This window comes from Sipha flava, unplaced genomic scaffold, assembly GCF_003268045.1.
Source record: "Sipha flava isolate LNK unplaced genomic scaffold, YSA_version1 176_pilon_pilon, whole genome shotgun sequence".
Lineage (NCBI taxonomy): Eukaryota > Metazoa > Arthropoda > Insecta > Hemiptera > Aphididae > Sipha > Sipha flava.
The window spans coordinates 770,248-794,641 of NW_020272062.1; the positions used below are offsets into that span (position 1 = coordinate 770,248).

General features: G+C 27.2%; 1 protein-coding gene across 1 annotated transcript in view; it reads left to right on the forward strand.

The window, feature by feature from the left end:
- The window catches only part of LOC112680307 (NPC intracellular cholesterol transporter 1), a 37,199-nt gene that overhangs the window by 557 nt on the left and 12,248 nt on the right, over positions 1–24,394 (forward strand). Inside the window, exons 2-4 of the mRNA XM_025550359.1 lie at positions 6,602–6,758; positions 18,478–18,666; positions 19,104–19,251. Coding sequence (XP_025406144.1) covers positions 6,602–6,758; positions 18,478–18,666; positions 19,104–19,251 — 494 coding nt within the window. The remainder of the gene's footprint in view (positions 1–6,601; positions 6,759–18,477; positions 18,667–19,103; positions 19,252–24,394) is intronic.

Sequence of the window (24,394 nt, forward strand, 5' to 3'; positions counted from 1 at the left end):
TTTTATATCATAATATCATATAAAATTAATTTTAATAAAAGAAGATTAAATCTTTTTCTGTCTTATTTTTAACCAAATATCAAAAATTAAAATCTTAATTCAATAAAATTACAATATACATGTTTTGGACCCCTCTCGAAAAAAATTTTTAGATACGGCCTTGTGTTATAGTATACTTCCAAAGTGTATAAGATGTACAATGATAACTGAATCAGATTTTCCACAGTTGTTACTTTTAATTGTTGTTATGATGTAATCTTATAAAATCTCAAAACCTACCTTATTTTTTTGTACGTCCCTAGTAACGTGAATAATACAAATCCGTTCGTTTCTGTCCCCAAATGGATAAGTTGTAGATTAGCAAAAAATGTCAGGTCATCGATCAACGTGCGATTTCGTTGTACATGCATAATAATAGATACTTATTGTTGATATTGCCGTTGAATTGAACGAACCAGACCCATGATCAGATTCTGTTCAAAAATTTGTCCCACTATTACGTTTTTCAATATGGATCGCGTGATCATTACTCGAGTTTTGCCTAAAGAGTAAATATAATAACTCATTTTTCAATGCAACGTAACAACGATTAGTACTGTTTCCTTGTGAACATTTATTTTTCCGTGTTAGATTAAAGTTAAATTCAAGTTATTTTGTAGCTTATCATCAGTACTCGCGAATGAAAACATGTTGCAATTATATTACAAATGAACACGAACTGATCACATTTTAAAAAATATTTACTAACTCGTTGTGAAGTGTAAATGCAGGTAGATAGTCATTATGAATAAGTGTCGGGTGATCAGTAAACTAATACATGTTAATGTACAAATGTTTAATGTTCAATAATTTTGCTCTTGGAAAGCAGTTATATGTTGTTAATATTGAGTTTTTCTTCTTTGTATTTTTCAGTTTAACATTTCTTGGAGATTATATATATAGAAAGAAATGTTAAACTGAAAAATACAAAGAAGAAAAACTCAATATTAACAACATATAACTGCTTTCCAAGAGCAAAATTATTGAACATTAAACATTTATACATTAACATGTATTATTTTACTGATCACTTGACACTTATTCATAATGACTATCTACCTGAATTCACACTTCACATATATATATATGCACATGTTTAATAATAAGGTAAATAAAAATGTACGCGTTTGTGGGTAGTTTTGAGATATGTAAGATATGTGGAAATCACCAAAAAATTATTGGGAAGACTATTGGGATCATGTAAATTTAATTCGTGAAAACGATGTGAATCGATGAGTTAGCATTTTTCATTTGTGAGTTAATCTACCAAAATTAAACTTAATATTATACTACCGTTTTTCGAATTCTCTGATTTAAAAAAGTGTCCAACATTTTTTAGATTTTGAGTGTAACGAGGACTTAATTTTTTCTATGAGACAACAATTTTTTTTAACCACCATATTTTATTATCAACATAATGGCCCATTGATTAGATTTTAATTTAAAATTATCGGATGATAAGGTGATTAAAATTTACAGCTAAATTAAGTAAATCCTTGAATACAATGCAAAATTAATCACGTTCGTTGAACTCGAACCATCATCTCTGGAAAGCTTGGAAAGTTATGGCAAAAAAATATAGACAATGTTCAACTAGTTAAAAATAATAAATAAAATTCATTAATTAACATAATTATTTTGAGTACAACTATAGTATATATATATACATTAGGTAAGATAATTATTATACACTAGTGGATATGTAAATATAAAATCTGTACAATTAGTTATTAATATATTAATAACACTTGCTTGTAAACGGCGATTTTGTGTCCTTTTGTGACGTTAATTTCATTTTACTATATTTCAAATGAAATTTGTACACATATGTATGTCTTTCTTCGCATTTACCACTTATATCCGCCATCTTATACGCAGATAAATACAAATTCTATTTAACTTACCATTATATATTATACAATTATTATTAATTGTGATGGCAATTTAAGTATAATAATGTAAAAGTCCTTAGACCTTCTATTTTTCTCAAACACGCTAAAGTACGTTTAACGGTTTTAAAGATTTTTTTATAATTCAATGAACATGTTATCATGTGTATTGATCAGATTATCACATACAAGGGCTTACTTGTAAATTACGTATATTTTTAAGCCAACGATTCTCAAAGTGTGTTTCGTGGAACCCAAAGGTTTCATGTGACCATCTCACGTTTTGTTTTTAAGAAGTGTTCACTCATTATTACTGTTCAATCTTATCATGGAATAAGACCAACATTTAAATAACAAGAACAACCCTTCATCTAGATTTAATTTTAATACGATCTTGAAAAGTAAAGGTATTATTTGTTTAGACTTTTATGAATTTTAAAAAATTTAGCTAAATGTTAGCTTAATAATATAGTTATACTTTTAATAAATGAGTGTTTAAACGTAATTAACATTTAACTATACACTTATAGCTGTAATTTGATATACCTACAACAAAAAGTAAAACTAAGTAATTTATTTAATAGGCCATTGTGTATAATTTAAGCCAATTATTGTTATAATTTTTAAGTTAAATAAAATTACAGTATAATTATTCATACTTGAAGGTCGATATTAAGTTAAATGTTTTATCAGAATTATAAGTTATACTAAAGTATTTAAATTAATTTAAACTTGAATTATTTAAATTTGAAATCCCCCTGTCAAATAGTAAAACATGCAATATTTCAACTATAATGTATTGTCAGCAATAAATTCTGTTGATTACATTTTGTAAACAAACATTGTTTAGGAAAAAAACAGTGTTCTTAACTAGGATTAAAAATTATGAAATTTAGGTGGTTTTGTTTTTACATTTTTATTATAGAATACATAGTTTTGCTAGTTATTTGTTGTTTAACATTTGAAAAAAGTGTTAGTTTAATTCTGTGGAATTTAATTAATTTTAAATGTGTTAGCGTTTTAACACTCGGCAAAAACGAATTATAATTATCTAGTTATTTCGTGATATTTGGCTTTATTAAATTTACTTTACGTATTTATGAACATTGAATATAATTAAGATAAATGTTTGAAAATTATAACTACTTTTAATTGTATTTAAAAATTTTCCAAATTCAAAAAAGGATATGAAAATTGATTTAAAGAGATACATTTGAATTTAAATATTACTTTAGGTACGTTTCTTTACGTAAAATGTTATTTTTATTTAAGTTAAATCTCTATGTATGACGTATTAACATAACAAAGAGACCTCTGCTCTGTTCAAATTAAACCTTCCTTATAAGTTCTTATTGATTAACTAATTTGAATTGTCAATTAATATCTGAAAGATAAGTTATAACTTGTAGTGAATATACATTTTTTCTTAATTTTTTATCATCATGATTTAGGCTATATATTTAAAAATGTACAAATAATCACAATAAAAAATATTTTTTAACAAAATGAGAAACATACGTATTTTTTTAATTAAAATAACTTTATTTGTGCATGTTTAAAAATTAATGATGTAACACTGATCATTTTACGGCTATATATTAGAGATATTCCGGGTACCCGGCAGTTATTCGATGGCCGAGTACTCGATATTCATATTTAATACTTGACCCTTACTTGTACTCGGCGTACTATCTACATTTTTACCTGGCCCTTACTCGGTACCTAATGCAATACCTACATTTTTACTCGGCCAGTACTCGTTACCCGACTTAAAATAAATTATCTACCTGAAACATCTCTAGTGTATATTATTAATTTCGGGTGAAAGTCAATTTTATGTCTTGAATTGAATTATAAATGTAGATTATTACATTTAAATTTACAATTTATGTCGATATCCTTAAACTGACATTTGTTATTGAAAATATCGGATCTGATTACATACATTAATAATGTGTAATTAATAATTGTAATGATTTAAAATAATTTTTAATTTTTATTACATTATTCCTATATACTATTGTTGTAAATAAAATTTCGTTGTAAATCAAACCTTGTTAATTTATTTGAATACCATGCCTACACATATTTTTTAACCATATTACGAAAATATGATTTAATCTTACCATTTTTTTAATTTTACCGTTTTTTTTATGTATATTTTTTTACTTAACGTACTCTATGCACGATTCAACGTAATACCTACCTAAGTATTTAGGATAGGAATTATGGTTTACTCTTATCCCATCAAACACTATCTCAAGTTTATTCTATTGTTCAGGTGGAATGCACATATTTTAATTATAGCTAAATTAGGCTTTAAGTGCGATTTGCTGAAATATATATTAATTTATATTAATTATATTTTAATTAGCTTTAGGCAATTGGTTAAAATTACATTACCATCCTTTAGGTCTTTACTTCTATATGTAATAGTTATCACGTCTGCAAATTGAAACTTATTGAATTAACTAAACTTAACCAAATTGAGCTTTTTCGTATTTGGTATGTCATCCATGTATAGGTTGATCAAGGTAGGAGCAAGTTCTGAACTCTGAGAGAGCCCATTATTCACTATCTTCGATCTACTCCCATTCTTACCTGAATATACTTGAAGACGTGGATTTACTAGGATTGCTTCTAAAATAGTGACTAACTTTCAGCATTTAATAACTTTAGTAAATGTATTCATGAAACCATGTCTCCAAACCGTATTGTACGTGGTTGAGATGTTAATGAAAACTACATTGCTTTTTAGCTTCTTCTGTAGGTTATCTTCTTCATTCATAGTAGTTAAGGCAATTACTTATTCCTCACAGATTCTATTATGTCTTAAGTTCGTTTTTTTCTATTGAGGTGATCTCATCAATGCATGACTGAATTCGCTCTAGTATAAGTCTGTCTAAGATCTTATACGGAATGTTTAATAGAGAAACTAGGCGATAATCTGCAGTCTCTGATCCTGGTTTTCCCGGTTTTAAGAGTGTTATCACTGTGTCCATATTTAACTGTTTTGGGATAATTTTTGTAATTAAAACATCACTATAAAATCTAGCAAGCCACTCACGATTCCTGGGATCAGAATATTTGATAAATTCGAGGTAATCCTTACTGAATCCAGCTGCCTTATTGACTTTGGTTTTACTCAGAGCAATAACAACCTCTCATAGCCTTAAAAATGTGCTGACTATAGCATCTTGTTGTTAAAGTTTATCGTATCAGTGATGTTTATAAACCGTTGTCCAACACAATGGAGCGGTGTTAAGTCTAGGGAAAGTTTCCCAAGACGTGTCTTGCGATCATTGTGTTGTCACTTAACTCTTTCCGGCATGGTGGGATACACGCAATTCCATAAAAAAAAAACCCATCCAGCACGGTGGGACAAATAGCATACCACCCATAAATTATTTGTTTTCTATTTTTCAGCCGATTGTTGGTTTAATTTAAGAATTTCAATATATTTATTATATTGATAATTATATTATATTATATTAATAATATATTCATTATCTTTATACATAGCTAATGCGTATAAATTCTTAGAAGTCTAACATTATTAAATATCGGTTAATTAATTTTTTCCAATTATTATTTTCAAACATTTATTTTTAAAAACTAATGTTTAGTTTTCTCCTAATTGAATCGATCGATTTGCATGATTCTAATTTCATTTAATTCCAAGAATAATATAGTTTATTTTGGTGTTGATTTTAATTAGCTCTTATAAGTATTTTTCCTAATATTCGTGTATAATTGAGCATCCATTATATGTCCCACCGTGCAATAACGTCTGTATTCAAAACGCTTCTATACCTAGTAGACACCGACACGCGACAGTGGTACGCGTACTGTGCGAATTCGTTTATTGTTTATTATTCATCAGTGTGTGATTTTATTATTTTTTTATTATTTTTTTTTTTTTTTAAATGGCTAAACGTTATTCAGACCTTGAAGTAAATGAAATGTTATTTGAAGATTTACCGTCAGATGACGAAAGTTAATCGTCAATTGACGATACCGATGACGACGAAACACATGTTCCCGAACCTAATAATAATATATTATTAGTTATAGAGTCCGATTCGGAAAGTGATGAAAATATAGAGATTTTAAATATAGAAGAAAATGTTACTTACATTCTCCCAAGTCCGCAAAAAAATCGTTCATCAAATCGTCGAAAAAAATATATGACCCGTTTATTGCACGGTGGGATTTACGCTGTCCCACCTTTGATAACTTCCGAAGTTTTTAAGTTATTTTTGTTTTGTTTTTTAAAATCTATATTTGTATATATTTTTAATAATAAACAGTAACGAAAAAAAAAAAATTACAAAAATGTCTGTACAACAAGGGTGTAGAGCATACTCAAAACCTCGTTAAAGAGTACCTTGAGGCTATGCTTAAGTCTGGTGTGTAGTTCTTTGATCACCTTGCTAATCGTAAAGCTCCTTTTTCCTTTGAAGATTTAACCTGGGTTTCAGCAGATTAACGCATGCATGGAGGACTATCACCACCCTCCCCAAGAATAGAATGCTTTTTATAATCAAATTTTTCAAACGATTTATAATGAGTGTTTTTTTTAGCTACACGTGTTTTGGATGTTATATTTATTTTCAACTGTATAACCATTGGAAATTTAAAGTATTAAATATTTAATAAATTTGTGTTTTCAGGCTGAAAATACTTGTGTATGGTACGGTGAATGTGAAAAAATTAATTCGTTGGTATTAAATTGTCCTTATAATGGAACCGCAAAACCTCTGACTGATCCAGGCGCTTTAAAGGTACTTCAAACGTGGTGTCCTGATTTTATACAGGATTATTCAGAAGGTAAGTTGTTTTTAGTTTAATTTATAATAATTAAGTATGAAAATATTAATTTAATTACGTATTTTGTATAGAAATAGATAATATTATTGTGTAGATTATAAATTTATGGAATTTGATATAATTTAATTTCCCTGTTGCGTTGACAAGTTGATTAATATGAAGTAAAACTAATTATTATTTTGTATTTGATAAAAACAATTTCTGTCTATAATATAATAGTAATAAATAAGGCTCGGAAGTTGATGCATTTTGCATTTTTTTTTAATTGATGTAGTCATTAATCTATCAAGCTAAAAATCCGATTTAGATGGTCTACTAAAATAATCTGAAATTTTGATTTTGCATTTTTTACATTTTTTGCCTTTATTTCTCATTTATATCATTTTATCATGGTCCTACATTTTAAATCATTTTTTTTACATTTAATGTTTAATTTTTTTTCATTAAATGTGAAAATATCATAAAAATAAAATATAACATATTATTTTAACTTTTAAATATAGTTTATTGTTGTCAGTGTTACAAAAATAACTAGGTGCACTAAAATTACTGGCCGTGGTCGAGTTGCTTATCGCAATGTTTGAAATAATGTATATTTATAGTTTATAGCATATTTATATTTATAGTGTATTATTGTAAACAATAAAATGATTATTTTTCAATAACAGCTAAAACTTATTGTAGCCACTATATTTGTATATTGTATAATATAATTTAGTATTTGACCATCTCGTGTAGCTGTTATTGACTGTTGTCCTGTTTTAAGAACTTTTCTATTAAAAAAATGCCTAAAAATAAAACTTCGACTAATGCTCGTTTACGTGCATTTGTATCAGAATTTGGAAGTGATATTTTTTCAACTGATGGATATATACTTTTTTGCAAGATATGTGACGTTAAGGTTGCCGCAGATAAAGAGTTCGCTGTGGAACAACACGTGTCACGTCAAAAGCACATACATGGAATTGAGCGCAAAAATTTACAAACTGAAAAATCAAAAAATCAAAGTTTACTGACACAACCATCCAGAAAATGTACATTTAATTATGATTTGTGTCAAGCCCTTTTATCGGCTAGTATTCCATTGAATAAATTATCCAACGACTGTTTTCGTAAATTTTTGGAAAAATATACAAGCAAGAGTATTTCCGTCGAATCGACATTGAGAAAATCGTATGTTACCCAATATTACGAAGAAACTATAAACAATATAAAAAAGTATTGTGAAAATCAAAAACTGTGGATTTCTATCGACGAAACTACAGATGTGGAAGGCCGGTACATCGCGAATGTAATTATCGGTACGTTAGAAATTGGATACCCAGGAAAAATATTTTTGCTTCACACAGAAGCACTGGAAAAAGCTAATCATACCAGCATTGCTAAATTGGATAAACCATTTCATCTTTTGTGGCCTCAAGGGATTAAATACGACAATATTTTGATGTTTTTGAGCGATGCAGCTATAATGGTAAAGGCATAAAAATAATGTACTCTAAAATGGAACATGTCACTTGTTTAATTCACGGATTACACAGAGCTGCAGATGAAGTTCGTAAATATTTCCCTAAAGTTGATCAATTAATATTTAACGTAAAAAAATGTTTTTTAAAGTGTCCTGCCCGTATTCAATTTTTTTGAGAAAAGGCACCGAGTATTTCTTTACCGCCACAGCCTGTATTAACTAGATAGGGGACGTCGCTAAGTGCCGCAAATTATTATTGTGAACACTTCGAAACTTTAAAAGAAATAATATTTGGTTTAAATAGAGACGATGCTACATCGATTGAGAAAGCTCAAGATTTCATGGAGGATTATGATTTGCAAAGTGATTTGTTATACATTTACTCCAATTTTGGAACATTGAGTGATTTTATAACTCAGTTAAAAACATTTGGGCTTAGTCTTCACCACTCGATAAAAATTGTCCAAGATGTTGAAAATAAAATTCAACAAGCAGAAAATAGAGTAGAACAAAATATATAAAAAAAAAAAATTAAAATCCGTTTTGGATAAAAATACGGGCTTTAAAACAGTGACAACAACTTCAAAAATTTTGAATGATGAAAAAAGGTCGAACCAAAACTTTCCAGATGACCTCAATAATTTCGATATTGCTCATTTTCAATTTGCACCAATTACATCAGTAGATGTAGAAAGAAATTTCTCAAAGTATAAGATTTACTTTCAGACAATCGCAGGTCATTTACTATAGAAAATATGAAACACGCACTTATTGTTCAATGTATTAAATTTGATTAGGTTTTTAATTAGGATCATTTTTATATTTTGTTTTAAATATTTTTGTAGAATATTTATGGTTTATATTTAAATAACAATTTTTAATAAGGTGTTAAATAAAAGTTTTTTTTTCTTATAAATATAAAATAAGTCATTTTTTTTTTTTTTTGCATATTATGCTATATTTAAATAACAATTTTTAACAAGATGTTAAATAAAAGGTTTTTTTTCTTAAAAATATAAAATAAGTCATTTTTTTGCATTTTTTAGTTAATAAAGTTATTTTATTTTATAATTTGACAATTGTTGGGTTATTTTTTGCAGTCATTTTTCATCATTTTTAGATCATTTATTCATATTTTTTTAGGTCATTTTTTAAAGTTCTTTAGGTCATCAACTTCCGAGCCCTAGTAATAACTAATAAGTAATAACGATTTGCAATACATTAATTATTATTATTACACAACTACACAATTATTATTTTGTTATTTCATTGAAAACCTTGTACCGATTATGTACAAGTATATGTAGTATATATTATAATAGTTTGATGGACTCGTAATACAGAAATCTGTTAACCAATATAATTTACAACTTTTTATTCCGCCCATTAAATTGAATAATATTTACGTTTACTAGTTATACTGAAAACATAAAATATTTATTTGTTCTCAGATTTTTTCGATTGTAATAATTAATAAAATCGAATTCATAGAACAATATTTGGCTGTCGATTTTATTTAAAAATATGTTTTTTAAGGAAAATGTAATTTATGGTTTATAAATTAAGTATTTAGGTTAGTTTTCGTAATTTTGTTCACTAAAACCAGTTACCCTTTCATAACAGCTATACTGTAGTAATTTCATTATTTTGTAATAACTCTAAACTAGGTTTCCTATCCACACACATATGATAAAGGCATTTACTATGTACTTATAATGTACGTATATATAATCAATGATAGGTACCCACTTCCACTTCAGGTCAAATAATAAAATATAGTTTGATATTTCAGACATCTTATTTGTAAACACATCTAGTAAATTACTACTTCATTTTTTGTAGGTAAGGCAACTGTAGATCGAAAAAGGTTCCCCTTCGACCTTGACAAATACAATTATTATTATAATACCTGCTGATTGGATATTTAATTTGTCTCGTATCCTATAGATTAATATGTTTTGGAACAATAACGTTATCAATAATAAAATATACATTTTACTTTCGACCTTAAAGTATAGTATAATGATGGTCTGTATTGCAAAAGTTAATAATTTATATTATATTAAAACCAAAAAAAAATGTAATTATATATATATGCTCATTATTGTATATATATATTATGTTATATAAAATATTGCATACCTATTGAAAATATGCACTCAGCTTAAATAATTGAGAGGTTTGAACTTGCAATTATAAAACACGTTATTAGGTTGTACTAATATTGTTTTTAATCCATCAAACGTGTTAATGACTAGGTTTTATATTTTTAAAAAACATAAAATACTATTAATAGAAGAAAAGGATGTTTATTAAATGTTCAATTCAGATTCATTTTTATATTTAAATTCTAAGAACAAAACCAAAAATATTAAAATTATGCAAATTTTATGTGATTAAATGAAGTGAAATTATTCACAATATACAATAAATACTAGAATATAAACAGTGGTAATGAAAGTTTATTGATTTTATAATTATGTTTTGAGTTTATTAAGAGGTTTAGGCTCTTTAGAAATCTCTTTACAAGTAATAATTGGGTGATTTGGTTATTTTTATTTATGTATTAAATATGTATTCGTTACATCTATCGTAATATTATACATTCACTTAAAGTTAGTTGGATAAATATATTTTAACAACCCAATTCATATTTCTGTTACACAAATGTAATTAAATACTGAAATTCTTTATTATAATTTTTCATTCATAAAACGAAAAAAATGTATAGCAAAAGCAAATAAAATTAAAAAAAATCGTAGTTTTTTGATTCATAAAAAACTAACACATGGTATTTTCAATAAATATAATAATGGCTCGTAACAAAAAAACAATAAATACTATTCAAGCCAAATTAATTTATTTTTACTTTGTACCTTTGTTCATTGTTATGTTTATTTGGGTACAATGTTAAATTATAATCAAATAATGTACGCCGTTTAATTTATTTTATTTTGTTAATGATTTGTAAAAATTATAGTCAAACATTACGTGTTAAGACGATTTTATGATTATATTTTTGTAAAATGATCTAAAATTCCTGAAAATAAATAAGATGGAAGTTGAACCGTATATTGTATTACTTGTATATTTGTGCACAGAGCCATAATATAGGTAATAAAATGTATTCTGAAATTAATGCAGCATTAATTTTTAAAGTATAATAAAATTGTAGATATAAATTATGTATATTCAAATTGAATTAAAAAAGTTATTATCAAGGTATGATTTGACTTAAGTTTAATTAAAATTTTTTTTGTCTGCTATTTGACAAAAAAAAGTATATATAATATTTCCATCAGTATAGTATAACATCTATACATCTATGTATATTTCTAACACAATTTCATTAAAAAAATAAAAAAAATACCATAGACGTTATGGCCTATAGATTGTTGGTATGTTCTGTAAGCGTTGGAATATTTAATTATTTCCATATAACTATTAAGTTTTTTTTTCTCGTTTGAACCAGCAACAAGCGACATAAGTAGGGGTTTTGTGGAAACGTTGTTTCCCATTTCTAAAGCTAAGTTTGCTATTTAAATTTGGATTATATTTTACTTGTATAGTCCGTGTCTTGTAAAGATCTTGTTATATATTCTTAAAACCAGTTTCCTTCTAAAATGTTCTTAACTACAACTGACATATTTTAAACTTGATTTCATTCAAAATCACCATTAAAAGATTCTTTCATGTACACCATATATATGTTATGGTTATCATTAACTAAAAAATACCGCCTATATAACTAGGTTGTGTGGAGTTAATTAAAATTGAGTAATAAATCTAGACTTCACTTCTCGTGTAGAATCTAAGGATACTGCAGATTGTTATCTAGAGAAGAGAATCAATCGAACTTAAAGTAAAATGTAAGTCACTATGTAAAAGATAGGATAGAAGTGTTATAGTTTTTGTATTTGTATAATATTTTGAAAGTTATTATGAATTGTTGTTTTCAAAAAATGATTTTGAATCAATGTCGGAGTAATACATATAGTACAGTATCTTATCTTATAAAATTTAAATTTAAATATATCACGTAATAAGAGAATTTTATAACGTTTGCATTAAAATTATAAGTCTTAAATACAAAATTAGCTTCTTGTTTCAACTAAAAAAGTTTAAACAAAAACTAAATTTTCTTCTTCTTCTCCTTCGCCTTCTAACTATTTGGGTCGGCCACCTTTCTTCTAAACCTCTACTCATCTCGATTTTCTATATCCCTTACACACACACCAGCAGCCCTCATATTCTCAATCCTATCCCACCATCGCTTTTTTGATCTTTTTTTTCTTCTTTTCCCTTAAACGTTCCGTTTATTTTCATAACATCTCTTACAGAAAATAAAATCTACATTTTCTAAAAACAAAACATATTATAATTATTCATTAATAGTAGGTACATAATTCATATATTTTTATTTACATACATTTTTTATTTTTTTTACTAAATATTAAGGATTTAGATAGTAGTGATGATCAAAAAAAAAATAACCAAGACCAAGACTTTCAAAATCTTGGTCTTGGTCTTGGGTATACACCTTAATCTTGGTCTTAGTATTGGTCTTGCAAACTCAGTCTTGTTCTTGGTCTTGTTCTTGCGCAAGACTCTTGAAACACTTTTTCTATTTTCGCAAAATATAAAAAAAAACTAAATATCTACTTGTTATAGATATGTAGGTTTTTTGCTATGACTTCTAAAATGAAACTTAAGTCCAATATATTATATAGTATACTAATAATATAAAACAATCAAACAGTTTAATTTTTACTACTCTTTTAATACTTTGCATTTTAAAATATCATGTTTATATTATTTTACTTGTATTTATATTTGCTGAATCAATTTACCAGCATAATTAACTTTGAAAGTTTCTATTACATTTATAATAAATATCAATATTATAGACTGTAAGTTTATGACAGTAATGAAATGATATACTGTATAAGATACTAGTTTATATACACAATGTCTAATATGGAAAAATCACACAAGCTACGAACCAAAATAGAAACATATTTCCAATCAAAATGATTTCTACCGTAGTCCGTAATGACTTTTAGCAATTATAATAATATACTATATATAAATACTTTATATAAATACTAATATATTAGTATATTCGATTCAAAGTAGAGGTGTATTATGGATATAAGTCATAAATTATTCTATGAGAAAGACAACTTTCGACGTTTTCATCGATTTTGGGAAAAAAATATAATTTTTCAGTAATTTCTAAGTATGAAACAACTTTATTATGTTATTTTGTAATATTAATTCCAATTATTTCTAATAATTTTTTCAATAATTTGTCATTTCCTTGAATACTGATCAAATTTATTAATAATACAAATAATTTCTTATAATCTTCCTTATAAATTATTAGTTAATGAAATCTAGATAACTAATGTGTTATCGAGGAAAAAAAAATTTGTAAGACTGTAAGAATCTTGCAGTGATGGTCTTGTTTTGGTCTTGGTCTTGCAGCTTCGATATTGGTTTGGTCTTGTTCTTGCAAGCCTAATCTTGGTCTTGGTCTTGCTGGACCAGTACCGTCTTGGTCTTGGTCTTGGTCTTATTCTTAATTATTATTATTATTAAAAAAATAATAATACCTTTGTAAAATTGTTTACGACAGGGTTTATGACAAGGTTTATTACGACAGAGTGCAATAAAAATTATAACTAGGGCTGTGATTTTAATGCACTTAAAATATGTATGCATTTATGCACTAAAAACATAAAAAATATGCAAACATTTTAAAAATAATGCTCTATAAAAATGTCCTCATTAAAAAATAAAGTATTGATATTAATAATTAAAAATAATTTACAAAAAAAATTCTCCACAACGTGTGACTAACAACCACGTGACTAAATTGTTATAATAGCGATTACTATTTTATATTTTTAATTTGTATAAGATTACGAATTATAGATACGGAGAATAGTAAGTTTCCCACGAGAGTAGAAGGTAAATAATTACATACATTAGTTCCTACACGACGGAAAAAATTGAATATGTATATAGAATCTTCAAAAAGTCTTCAAAAAAAACAATGCATAGAAGTGCCACAGCACCAACAGGCTTATCGTTTATTGGGTTATTTACTATTGAAACATTGAAATATTCAAATACTATATTAGAGTATAATATAGTATATTAGAGTATCTTATATAAACCTCATAAAATATAAAATTTTGCACTATACGATTTTTATTGTATTTTTTTCATCATATATTTATTTTTAAAAATTCGTAGATACATATTTAAATACATATTTAATAGTAGTGTATATAGTGTATATACATATTTTTGTTATGTATATTATTTTTTTTTTACCTAGTTTTTACCGTGTAGGAACTTTCATTCGCCCATAGATACATACAGTTTTATACACAAGGGGGCTATAGAGGTTCCCCCCCTGAAGTTCAAGACAATTATTAAATATGTTTCTATAGAGTAAAAGTAGTATATAGATTATATAAGCATGAAAATATACAATCTAAGTCCCTCCTCTAAAACACTTTTTTTTAAACGCGTTTGGGTACGGATTTCTAGATATCAGAACAATAATGATTATTATTGGGAAATAATTTATGCTCATCACTACTACTATATGTATAACACAATAATATAATATATGTAAATTGTATTTACTATGTGTATTATAGTACAGTCACAATACACAGAAAATTTAATAAATAATTCTTCACATGTAAACATGTAACTATGGCATTAATAAACATTAATAAATTACCTAAATTTTTATTGAAATTTAAAATAAATTTAACAAATATATTCGTCAGTTACGTGTCCGATTGACTGATAAAATTATAAACTTTACTAAAATATAAAAGAAAAGCGTGAAAACGAAGAATCCGTGAAAATATGCATTTATATGCCATACCCCCTAAATATGTAAAAACACTCAAATTAAGATTATATTAATAAATATAGATATTTAATTCATAAATAATACAACACACATTTTGGCTGAATCCATTTCCTTATATAAAGTAGCAAAGAAAACATGCAACTGCAATAAATGTACAGCCCTGATTTTTAGTTACTTAATTTGTGAAATTTCAAAACAAAAATGTAGTATTACATATCATTTGTGTTAATGGTTTCTTAGAAGTGTCTAATAAAACGTTGAGTCTGTAAAAATGTTATATTTCTATAGTATTGCATACTAAGCTATTGTATTTGAGACCGTTATGGAGTTGTCGTTAATATGTACCTATATCATTAATAGTATACTTCAACAAATAATTTATTAATCATATAATTATTCATAAAAAATGTTTACAAAACAATTTTTATTATGTACTATCATAATTCAATATTAGATACAGATAATTTAATTATTTTTTTATTATTACACTCTATATATATATTAAATAAAATGAACAAGTATATCTTGAGTGTAAATATTTAAACTAAGACTTCACTTGGTATAAGAATTCAATTTTATATAATTGTCTTTTGATTTATTGTGTACCTATTAATCCATTGGATTATATACAGGGATTGGTTTTATGAGGTTAAGATTTTAGAACGCTTAATTTTTAACAATGTACCAATCTATAAGGATTACCTTTTATATAGATCTTATATACATTACCTTATGTAACGCTGTGTCCAATGTGAACGCGGCGAACGCGGCAAAGGCGTTGTAATGCGGGCGACGCGGCGAATAAAATTATCAAACATATAAATAAAGATTAAATTGTCCAACGTACGCGATAAACGCGGGTGACGCGAACGAATTAATTCGTTCGCGTTCGCCGCACGGTTTGAAAATTAAATTGTTTTGTTTTTGGTCGCGCGTCAGACCTCAAAATATTTCCATTACAATTTACGATTTATTATTATAAATGATTTTTTAAACATTTTTATACAACTATTTTATAATACGAATAGGTAAACGGGTAATATATATTATTAAATTATAATATATAGTATTTTAACTATAATAGTATTATATATTTATATATTAGATATTGTTGTGTGATCAATATGGAGCTCATTATATCTGAGGTACAAAAAATGAATGTGTTCTTTGGAATAAATGTAATACAAAGTATATTAAATATTTCACTTCAGCACTTTTCAATAGGTATTAACAATTGTTTTTCAAGACTAAAAGACATTTTTAGTTGTTTTTGTTTTTAAAAGAATAGAACATAAACGTGTAAAATATATCACATAACCTTTGCATAACTCACTTCAAAATACACTGCATGTAAAAAAAAGTAAAAATATCTGAATATGGTTTAGTCGCGTTCATCGCGTACACGTAGGACACTATTGCGAGCGGTGAATGCGGCTAACGCGAATTCGTTCGCATCTGCCGTAATTTGCGTTCGCCGCGTTCACGTTGGACACAGTGTAAGATTATCTTAAGTGACATACTAATATGAATTCCTAAATTGGTTCTATATTCTAACGATAATTTTTTTTCAATTTTATTTGAATTTATTTATAAATCTGCATACTAAAAGTCGAAAAATATCTAATGTTCATTAGTTTACTATGACGTTTGTTTTATTCTTTTATATCTATGTACACGATTTCGACCAAAAAAATTGTTTCAATTAAACCCGTACGCTTGATTTCATAATGGGAGAAGGGGATTAGAAAATATATATATGTATAAAATAGATACATCAATAATTAGTAAATAGTACTATATACGAGTATTAATATTTACTATTCATTTTTTAAGTACCTATATTAAAAGTTTTTTTTATCAATACTATAAAATACAAATCATTGTTATAACAAATTCACTCATTGAATGGTTAAAATAATGCATTTAATACTTGGTTGATATCATTGTTTATATAATTCAATATGTATATTTAATTATGCCTTTCTAATTAAGCAATCTTTATCCATTAATGATCAAAGGTAAGCTTTTAGTCGAAATAACGTTAGAAGTGACATTTCATTAGTCGCTGTAGTCACAAGCAAAACTGACATACTTAATATTTTTAAAATTTTTAGAAATGCATCTGCATTACAAATATCGAGTGCATCAAGAACGTTTCGAATATTTTTATTATAAATAAAATGATAAAATATTTAATATAATCAATCAAAACTGATAAACAGGATTTATATTTTTTCGGTAATAGGAGGCGGGGATTAACTTTGATACGGCACACTGTTTTTCCTCGGGTGACTACCGATCAAGACAATGGATGTTCGTAGTTATCCTTGTCCGTAGTAAAATCCGTTGAGAGAGTTGACGAGAGTCCATGACGTAGATTTTTACGAGAATAGTGGTAATCCGTAAGAGTATACGTGAGTCGGTGAGATTGTGTTGGTCACGTCAAAGCTCGCTGTGATAGCATGATGACCCAGTGGGTACATTGTCACCAGATCCTTTCACACTCTTTCAGCTGTTGGAGTGATGGTAGCAGGTACTCGAAGTATATATCAATATTATCTCTGCCCGAATCTTCCCTATCGACTCGTCTCGACAGAACCATGTCAACCTCCACCCATCCCTCGGTTATGGACCTGACTCCAATTACCATTAAATTAAAACTAAAAGATTGAAACTGGGTACTAGATGGTACTCAGAGGGGTTCTTTTTTTGATATCTCAACAGTTAAAAAATTACAGAGAACTTTAAACCAAGATTTGAACCCTCACTACTAATAATCGAATGTTTTCACCCAATTGAATTGTGCGTCATTAGTTAACCGTAATACTTTCAAACCTTTCTTTATATTGGAAGAATCATATAATTTGTTTTTAAATATCATCCTTTTCGATCTCTGAGTTTTATAGTTATTTTATTTTATCTTATCAATTATTGAAACGCTGTCATAAGTCTTTAAAAATACTCTATAATCCTATTCAGTTACATTTACCTGTATTTCACTTAATATTTAGTACTTAAAAAATGTAGTTTTAAATTTTAATGATATATTATAAAGTTTTGCGAAGATAAATAACAAATGTACAAAAATATGAAACAGAAAAAATATACTTGTACTCATATAAATAATTGTATAAAAATCTACGTTCTAATTTTATATTAATATATTATTATATAAGATATATTTAACAATTATTGATATTACGTTAAGAGGAATGAAACGTCAGCACGCTACATAAAATATCTGTTATTAAATTATCTTTAAATTCATCAAAATTCTAATTATTTTATAAATATATTAATTTTACTACCTTTTTGTTACTTTGTATTGTTTATTAAAACTTATTTTATTTTATCAGATGGAAAAACTCTCAATACATGTTGTGGAGCCGATCAACTTAAGACATTTGACATTAGTATTATACAGGCTGCGAACTTTTTACATAGATGTCCATCATGTATGAGGACTTTCGGGAGATTTCTTTGTGAGTTGGTATGTTCGCCGGTACAGAGCCGTTACATGAACGTCACCAAACTGACAAAAACAGGTTAGTCATAATGCAACGATACACATTACAGTAAAAATAAACAGTGAACAATTTTAGAAAAAACAAAATGTTCAGACAGTCTTAATTATTTTAACGTGATTCATGTTTTAAGTTGGAAATAATGAGAAACATGTCATTTAATCTTATCTTTCTTATTTACAAGACAGTATACGTAAAAAATATTTATTTCTACTCAATTAGTATTTTGTAAAATATTAAAATAAGATAAAACCACTAAGGATTCATACATATCTAGTTATAGTAACACGTTATAAAAGTTACACATGTATAATAAGCATATAAGAAAAACGGATTCTCGTGTATTGTTTTTGCGCAACCTCCTGTCGACTATCAAAACATATTATTAAATTGAATAATAATGTTACCACTATCATTAAAATATTTCATAATACACTTAATTAATATTTCGCTTGTAGGCTTTTCAATCCAAGAGTTGGAGTTTCACATAGCCGATTCATACATGCAAGGCGTTTATAACACGTGTAAATCCGTGTCGAACCCAGCTACTGGCGAATTGGCGATGGACGTTTTATGTGCCAAAGCAATAGACTGTTCTGCACGAGAGTGAGTTAATATATCAATAGATACATAGTAGCATAAGATATAATAGATAATAATAGAAGATATAATAATATGGTAGTATATGATTAAATAGTAATAAATCTATAGTTTATAATCTGTGGTAGTATGTTACTGTTATTACTGTATGTTATGATTTTACATAGTTGTATATTTGTACACGTATTATAAAAAATTACTATCTTCTATATAAGAAAAAAAAAAATAAAAAAATATTATTGAAATGTAAATGATATAATCAGTGCCGCAAAAACTGGGTGTGCAGAGTGTGCCGCGCACACGGGCTCCAAGGCTTACATAAATTTGGAGAGCCCCCTAGTCCCAGCCTAAAATAAACTACACTTTACAAATATACAATTATTTAATAATATTATTATTTTATAATAAAAAGAAATTTTTTAAAAATTCAGGTAAGGATGTCATAATATTTTAGAGTAATATAATGTTTATTTAACAATGTCCATTGAGTATTTAAGTAGGTATAAAACATATCTACCTAAACTACTTAAATAATGTTACTACATAAATATGTAGTGAAGTATAATTTACAACAGCTGTAGGTATTTCATTATATATATATATATATATATATATCATACACTAACTGATGTGAAACGTATTTTAAAACCTAAAAAAATTGATACTTATAAATAGAGCGCGGATTTCTATGTAATCGCATATTTTTTTCCTTTCAATACTTTTGGATTTTTGTCAGTTATCTCCACGAATTAACATAATTTGAACTAATGGTGAAATTTTTTTTTGCATATTTCTGCATATTTAGAAGTTATTGCATATTTTTGCATATTTTGGCAAAATTCAAAATTTATTGCATATTGAAGTGAAAATTTAAAAAAAATTTCATAGTCACTAAATAGTAATTTATATATATATTTAGTTATAAAATAAATAATCGATTACGACGTAAACTTAATCGCTCTTGCTGTGTCAGTCGATTATCGACATACCACTTGCTTCAAATATGCCCCAATAACTTCGGTTGACATCGAGGGTTCGTTTTCAGTCTTTAAAAAATATGTTAACCAATAAACGACACAGCTTCACAGAAGATAAATTTGAAATGCATATGATTATTTATTTATTTATTTATTTATTTTTTTTTTTTTTATTGGTATAGAAAATTACAATCTGTGAAGTGTTACACAATAAGCAATTATGATAATAAAAGTACAACAGTGTCATGAAAACTTGAATAGGAAGTGGCCCACTGGCCACACCTACATTATTTATTATAATAAATAAAATTTTAAAAATAAATTAAGTTCAGAAAATTCCCTAAATTTTTTTGTATTAAGTATTTAAGTAATTAATTTTTATAAGTTGAATTATAAATTTTAAATAAATAAAAAATTCTTTCATATTTTTTACATATTTTCATAATTTTGACTACATATTTTTCACATATTTCCATGATTTTGACTGCATATTTTTTGCATATTTTCATGATTTTTACTGCATATGGCATATTTCAATACTTTTAAGTGCATACAAATCCGCACTCTACTTATAAATAAGACGTATAACAAAAATAAATTCTAGGAAGGGGCCCAATACAATTACCGCACAAGGGCCTCCTATTTTGTAGTTGCGGCACTGGATATAATAGTTATGATCAAGGCTGTGACTTTAATGCATTTGCATATTCTTTTTGCTACACTGCATAATAAAATGGATTCGGCTAAAATTTGTTTTAACTCATTTATGGTTCAAATACCAAATCTTATTTTGCATATTTTTGCATATTGTTGTGGAATCTTAGTTCACATAAAATAATATTAACGCACGATTAATTATTATTAATATATTTATTATTATTTAGTTGTTAATTAATTTTTAATTACAAAATTATGTTGATGCTAGTTCTAATACACAATGCTCTGCTAATTTTTACAACTATAATGCTCTGATCCCATAATACGACTGGGGTTGCCTCTTAGTGTGTTCGCCCGTACGCCGAGCTAGACGTAATCACTTCGTCAGCAGATTCCGTTGGCTCGTCGTCACCTAACACACTATTCCAGACCGTCTAAATTCACATACAATATTACATATAATATTCAAGGGTTCATAACAACATATCATGGATTAGAGTATATAAATGCATGTTATAATTTTTTCATAATTTTTTGTATAAATGATTTTTTTGCGTAATATTTACATTTTTTTGGTCAATCTGTTCTAAATTGACATTAAAATATTAAATGTATTTGTATAAACTATAACTTGAATAGTTTCATGGAAACTATTATATTTTTACTCAGGTATTAACGTGCATTATTGACTATTTTACTATTGAAGTCGTACATAATGGATGACAAAAATCATTAGATAATCTTAAACATATTATTAGTATGCTTTTAGTTTGATGCGATCCATTGACTAACGTGTTTCTTGCTTGTGTTCGTGTATTATTGTTATTCGTTGTTTAATTGATTTATTACACATGTTCAGTAATTTATACTTATTATTTTTTAAATTGCGAAATAAAAATGCCAAAAGAAAAATCATCAGTTGTGCCCCGTTTGAAAACCTATGTTTCGGAATTTGGAAACATTTACAATGAACAATAAAATTATATTTTTTACAGTATACAATATCAAAATAACCAGTGATAAACTTTTTTCTGGGACACAACACATTGCAACTGAAAAACATTGAAGGGGAGTTAATCATGTAGAAGACAAAAAAAAATATCAGAAACTTTTTTCATAAGATTCGTCATCAAAATCTTCATTCAACAATGATTTATCTAAAGCAATGCTCAGTACTAACATCCCACTTAATAAATTGAGCAATACACATTTCAAAAAATTTTTAAATAAAATATATGGTATAAAATCTACCTCATCAAATAACATAACGCAAAGAAAATGTTGATTATTAATACCAGGAAGTTATTACAGAAATAAGACAAAAAGTAGTGAGAAAGAAAATTTGGGTGTCGATAGACAAGAAGATCGTTTTATCGCTCCAGTCATTATTGGCATATCACTCCCGGATCGAGCAGATGAAATTTTTTTGTTAAACTTTGAACATTTAAAAAAAATCAAATCATTGTACAGTATTTTCAGTATTTTAAAATGCTCTGTATTTATTATGGCTTGACAGATTACATCGAAACGACGTATTACTTTTTTAAGTGATTCTGCGCCTTATATGACAAAGGAAGGTGATACATTAAAAGTGTTGTATACAGAAATGATTCACGTAACTTGTACTTCTCATGGATTGCATAGAACTGCCGAAAAAATCCACATTTAATTTCCAAAATTTGATAAACAGGTCACAAATGTCAAACGAGTACTTAAAAAGGCGCCTTATCACGTTGAGAAATCTCATACTGATGCACCATATTTACCACCACCCCCCCCCCCCCCACCACAACTTATTTTGACTCGTTGAGTTACGTGGATTTCTGTTGCAATTTATTCTAGAGAAAACTTCGAAATTGTAACACAAATTATCGAATGTTTTTGATGAAAATTATGCACTTTCTATCAAAAATGATCAAAAATATTTTAAATCTAATGAATTGAAAAGGAATTTTGGCTTACATACATTCAAATTGCTCATGTCTTCCTATAGCTATAACGCGTCTATAAAAACGAGGTATTCCTCTTATCTGAAGCTATTGAAATTGTACAAGATATTTCAACAAAGTTTAGTCAATTAACAGGAACATATGGATTTGCTATTAATAAAATATTACAAACAATTCTCAACAAAAACAAAGGATTTTAAATTATGTGTAATACTTCAAAGATATTAACTAGCGAAAAAGAGAACGTAGGTTTGGATATATCAGAAGATTAAACCAGTAGTGACATGACGTATTTCAAGTTTGCCCCAATGACTTCGTCAGACATAGAACTCTCCTTTTCTTTATATAAAATTTTGTTAGCACCAAACAGGAGATCTTTCAAGTTTGAAAATCTAAAAAAATCATTGATTGTATTAATTGCAATAATTACTTTAAAGGAAAGTATATAGTTTTAAGTAGAAACATAATTTATTATTTTTTTTTATGCTTTAATTGATTTAAACAATCTATACTATATTATGTATAATAAGCTTAAGTGTTAACAATAATGGTTGTTGCCAGAAGACATGAAGGAGAAACCGCCCACTGTCGACACTTCTGTCAATGTTATAAGGTTAAATTAGAGGGTAGGTTGTGCCACTACTTTCTTTTTAGTCTTTTGGGAGCGTTACTTGGTATTGAATTGGCATGATTTTTAGCTAAGATATTTGGATGGTAAAAGAGAGAGTTGTGACAACGAGCGTAAGACTTGATAGCGACTTCTAACATGGTGTTCATTTTTAGATCTGTATGAAGGCTTTGATTGGAAACATAGAAAGGAACTTTTGTAATAAAACGAAATATTTTATTTTAGGTTTTTTTATTTTTTTGCCGAACCCCATATTTGAATGTCATTCTTTCAAATGGGTTCAAAGAGGGTTTTGGAAGTTAAGTTTAGTGTGAGGAATAAGTTTTGATTTTGCGTTAAAGAAAAATTTAAGGGCCCGAAGACGAGAATTGAGTTTAGTTTTGATGTTATGAGTATGATAAGCCCAATTAAATTTTTTGTCAAAATGTATTCCGAGGTATTTTGTGTTAAATGAGTAAGGAATTGTGATGTTGTTGAAAGTAATTTGAGGACAAATTTGATAAGTGATGTGGCAGGATTTGGTTTCGTTTATTTTAACTTTCCAATTTTGACACCCGGTTTCCAAGGTGGAGAGATGCGATTGCAGTTATATAGATGCAATGATTGGGTTTTCATGGGTTGAAAGGATTACTTTATCGTTGACTTATTCGGTAACAAACGTGTTAAGAGAAGTGGGTTGATCAGCTATGAATATGTTGAAAAGGACAAGAGTTGTTATTGCTCTTTGGGGAACTACTGCTTCAATAATGGAAATAGAAGAGAGACTTGAGCAGTACCGATCAGCGAATTGACGGTTTTCGTGATAATATATAAAAAATTGGTAGAAAGCAGATGAGAGGATTTTTTTTTAATTAAAAGAGGAGGTCAGTATGCCACAACCTGTCGAAAGCTTGAACGACCTAGAGGAAAACAGCATACAGTACTGTTTCTTTTCTAGA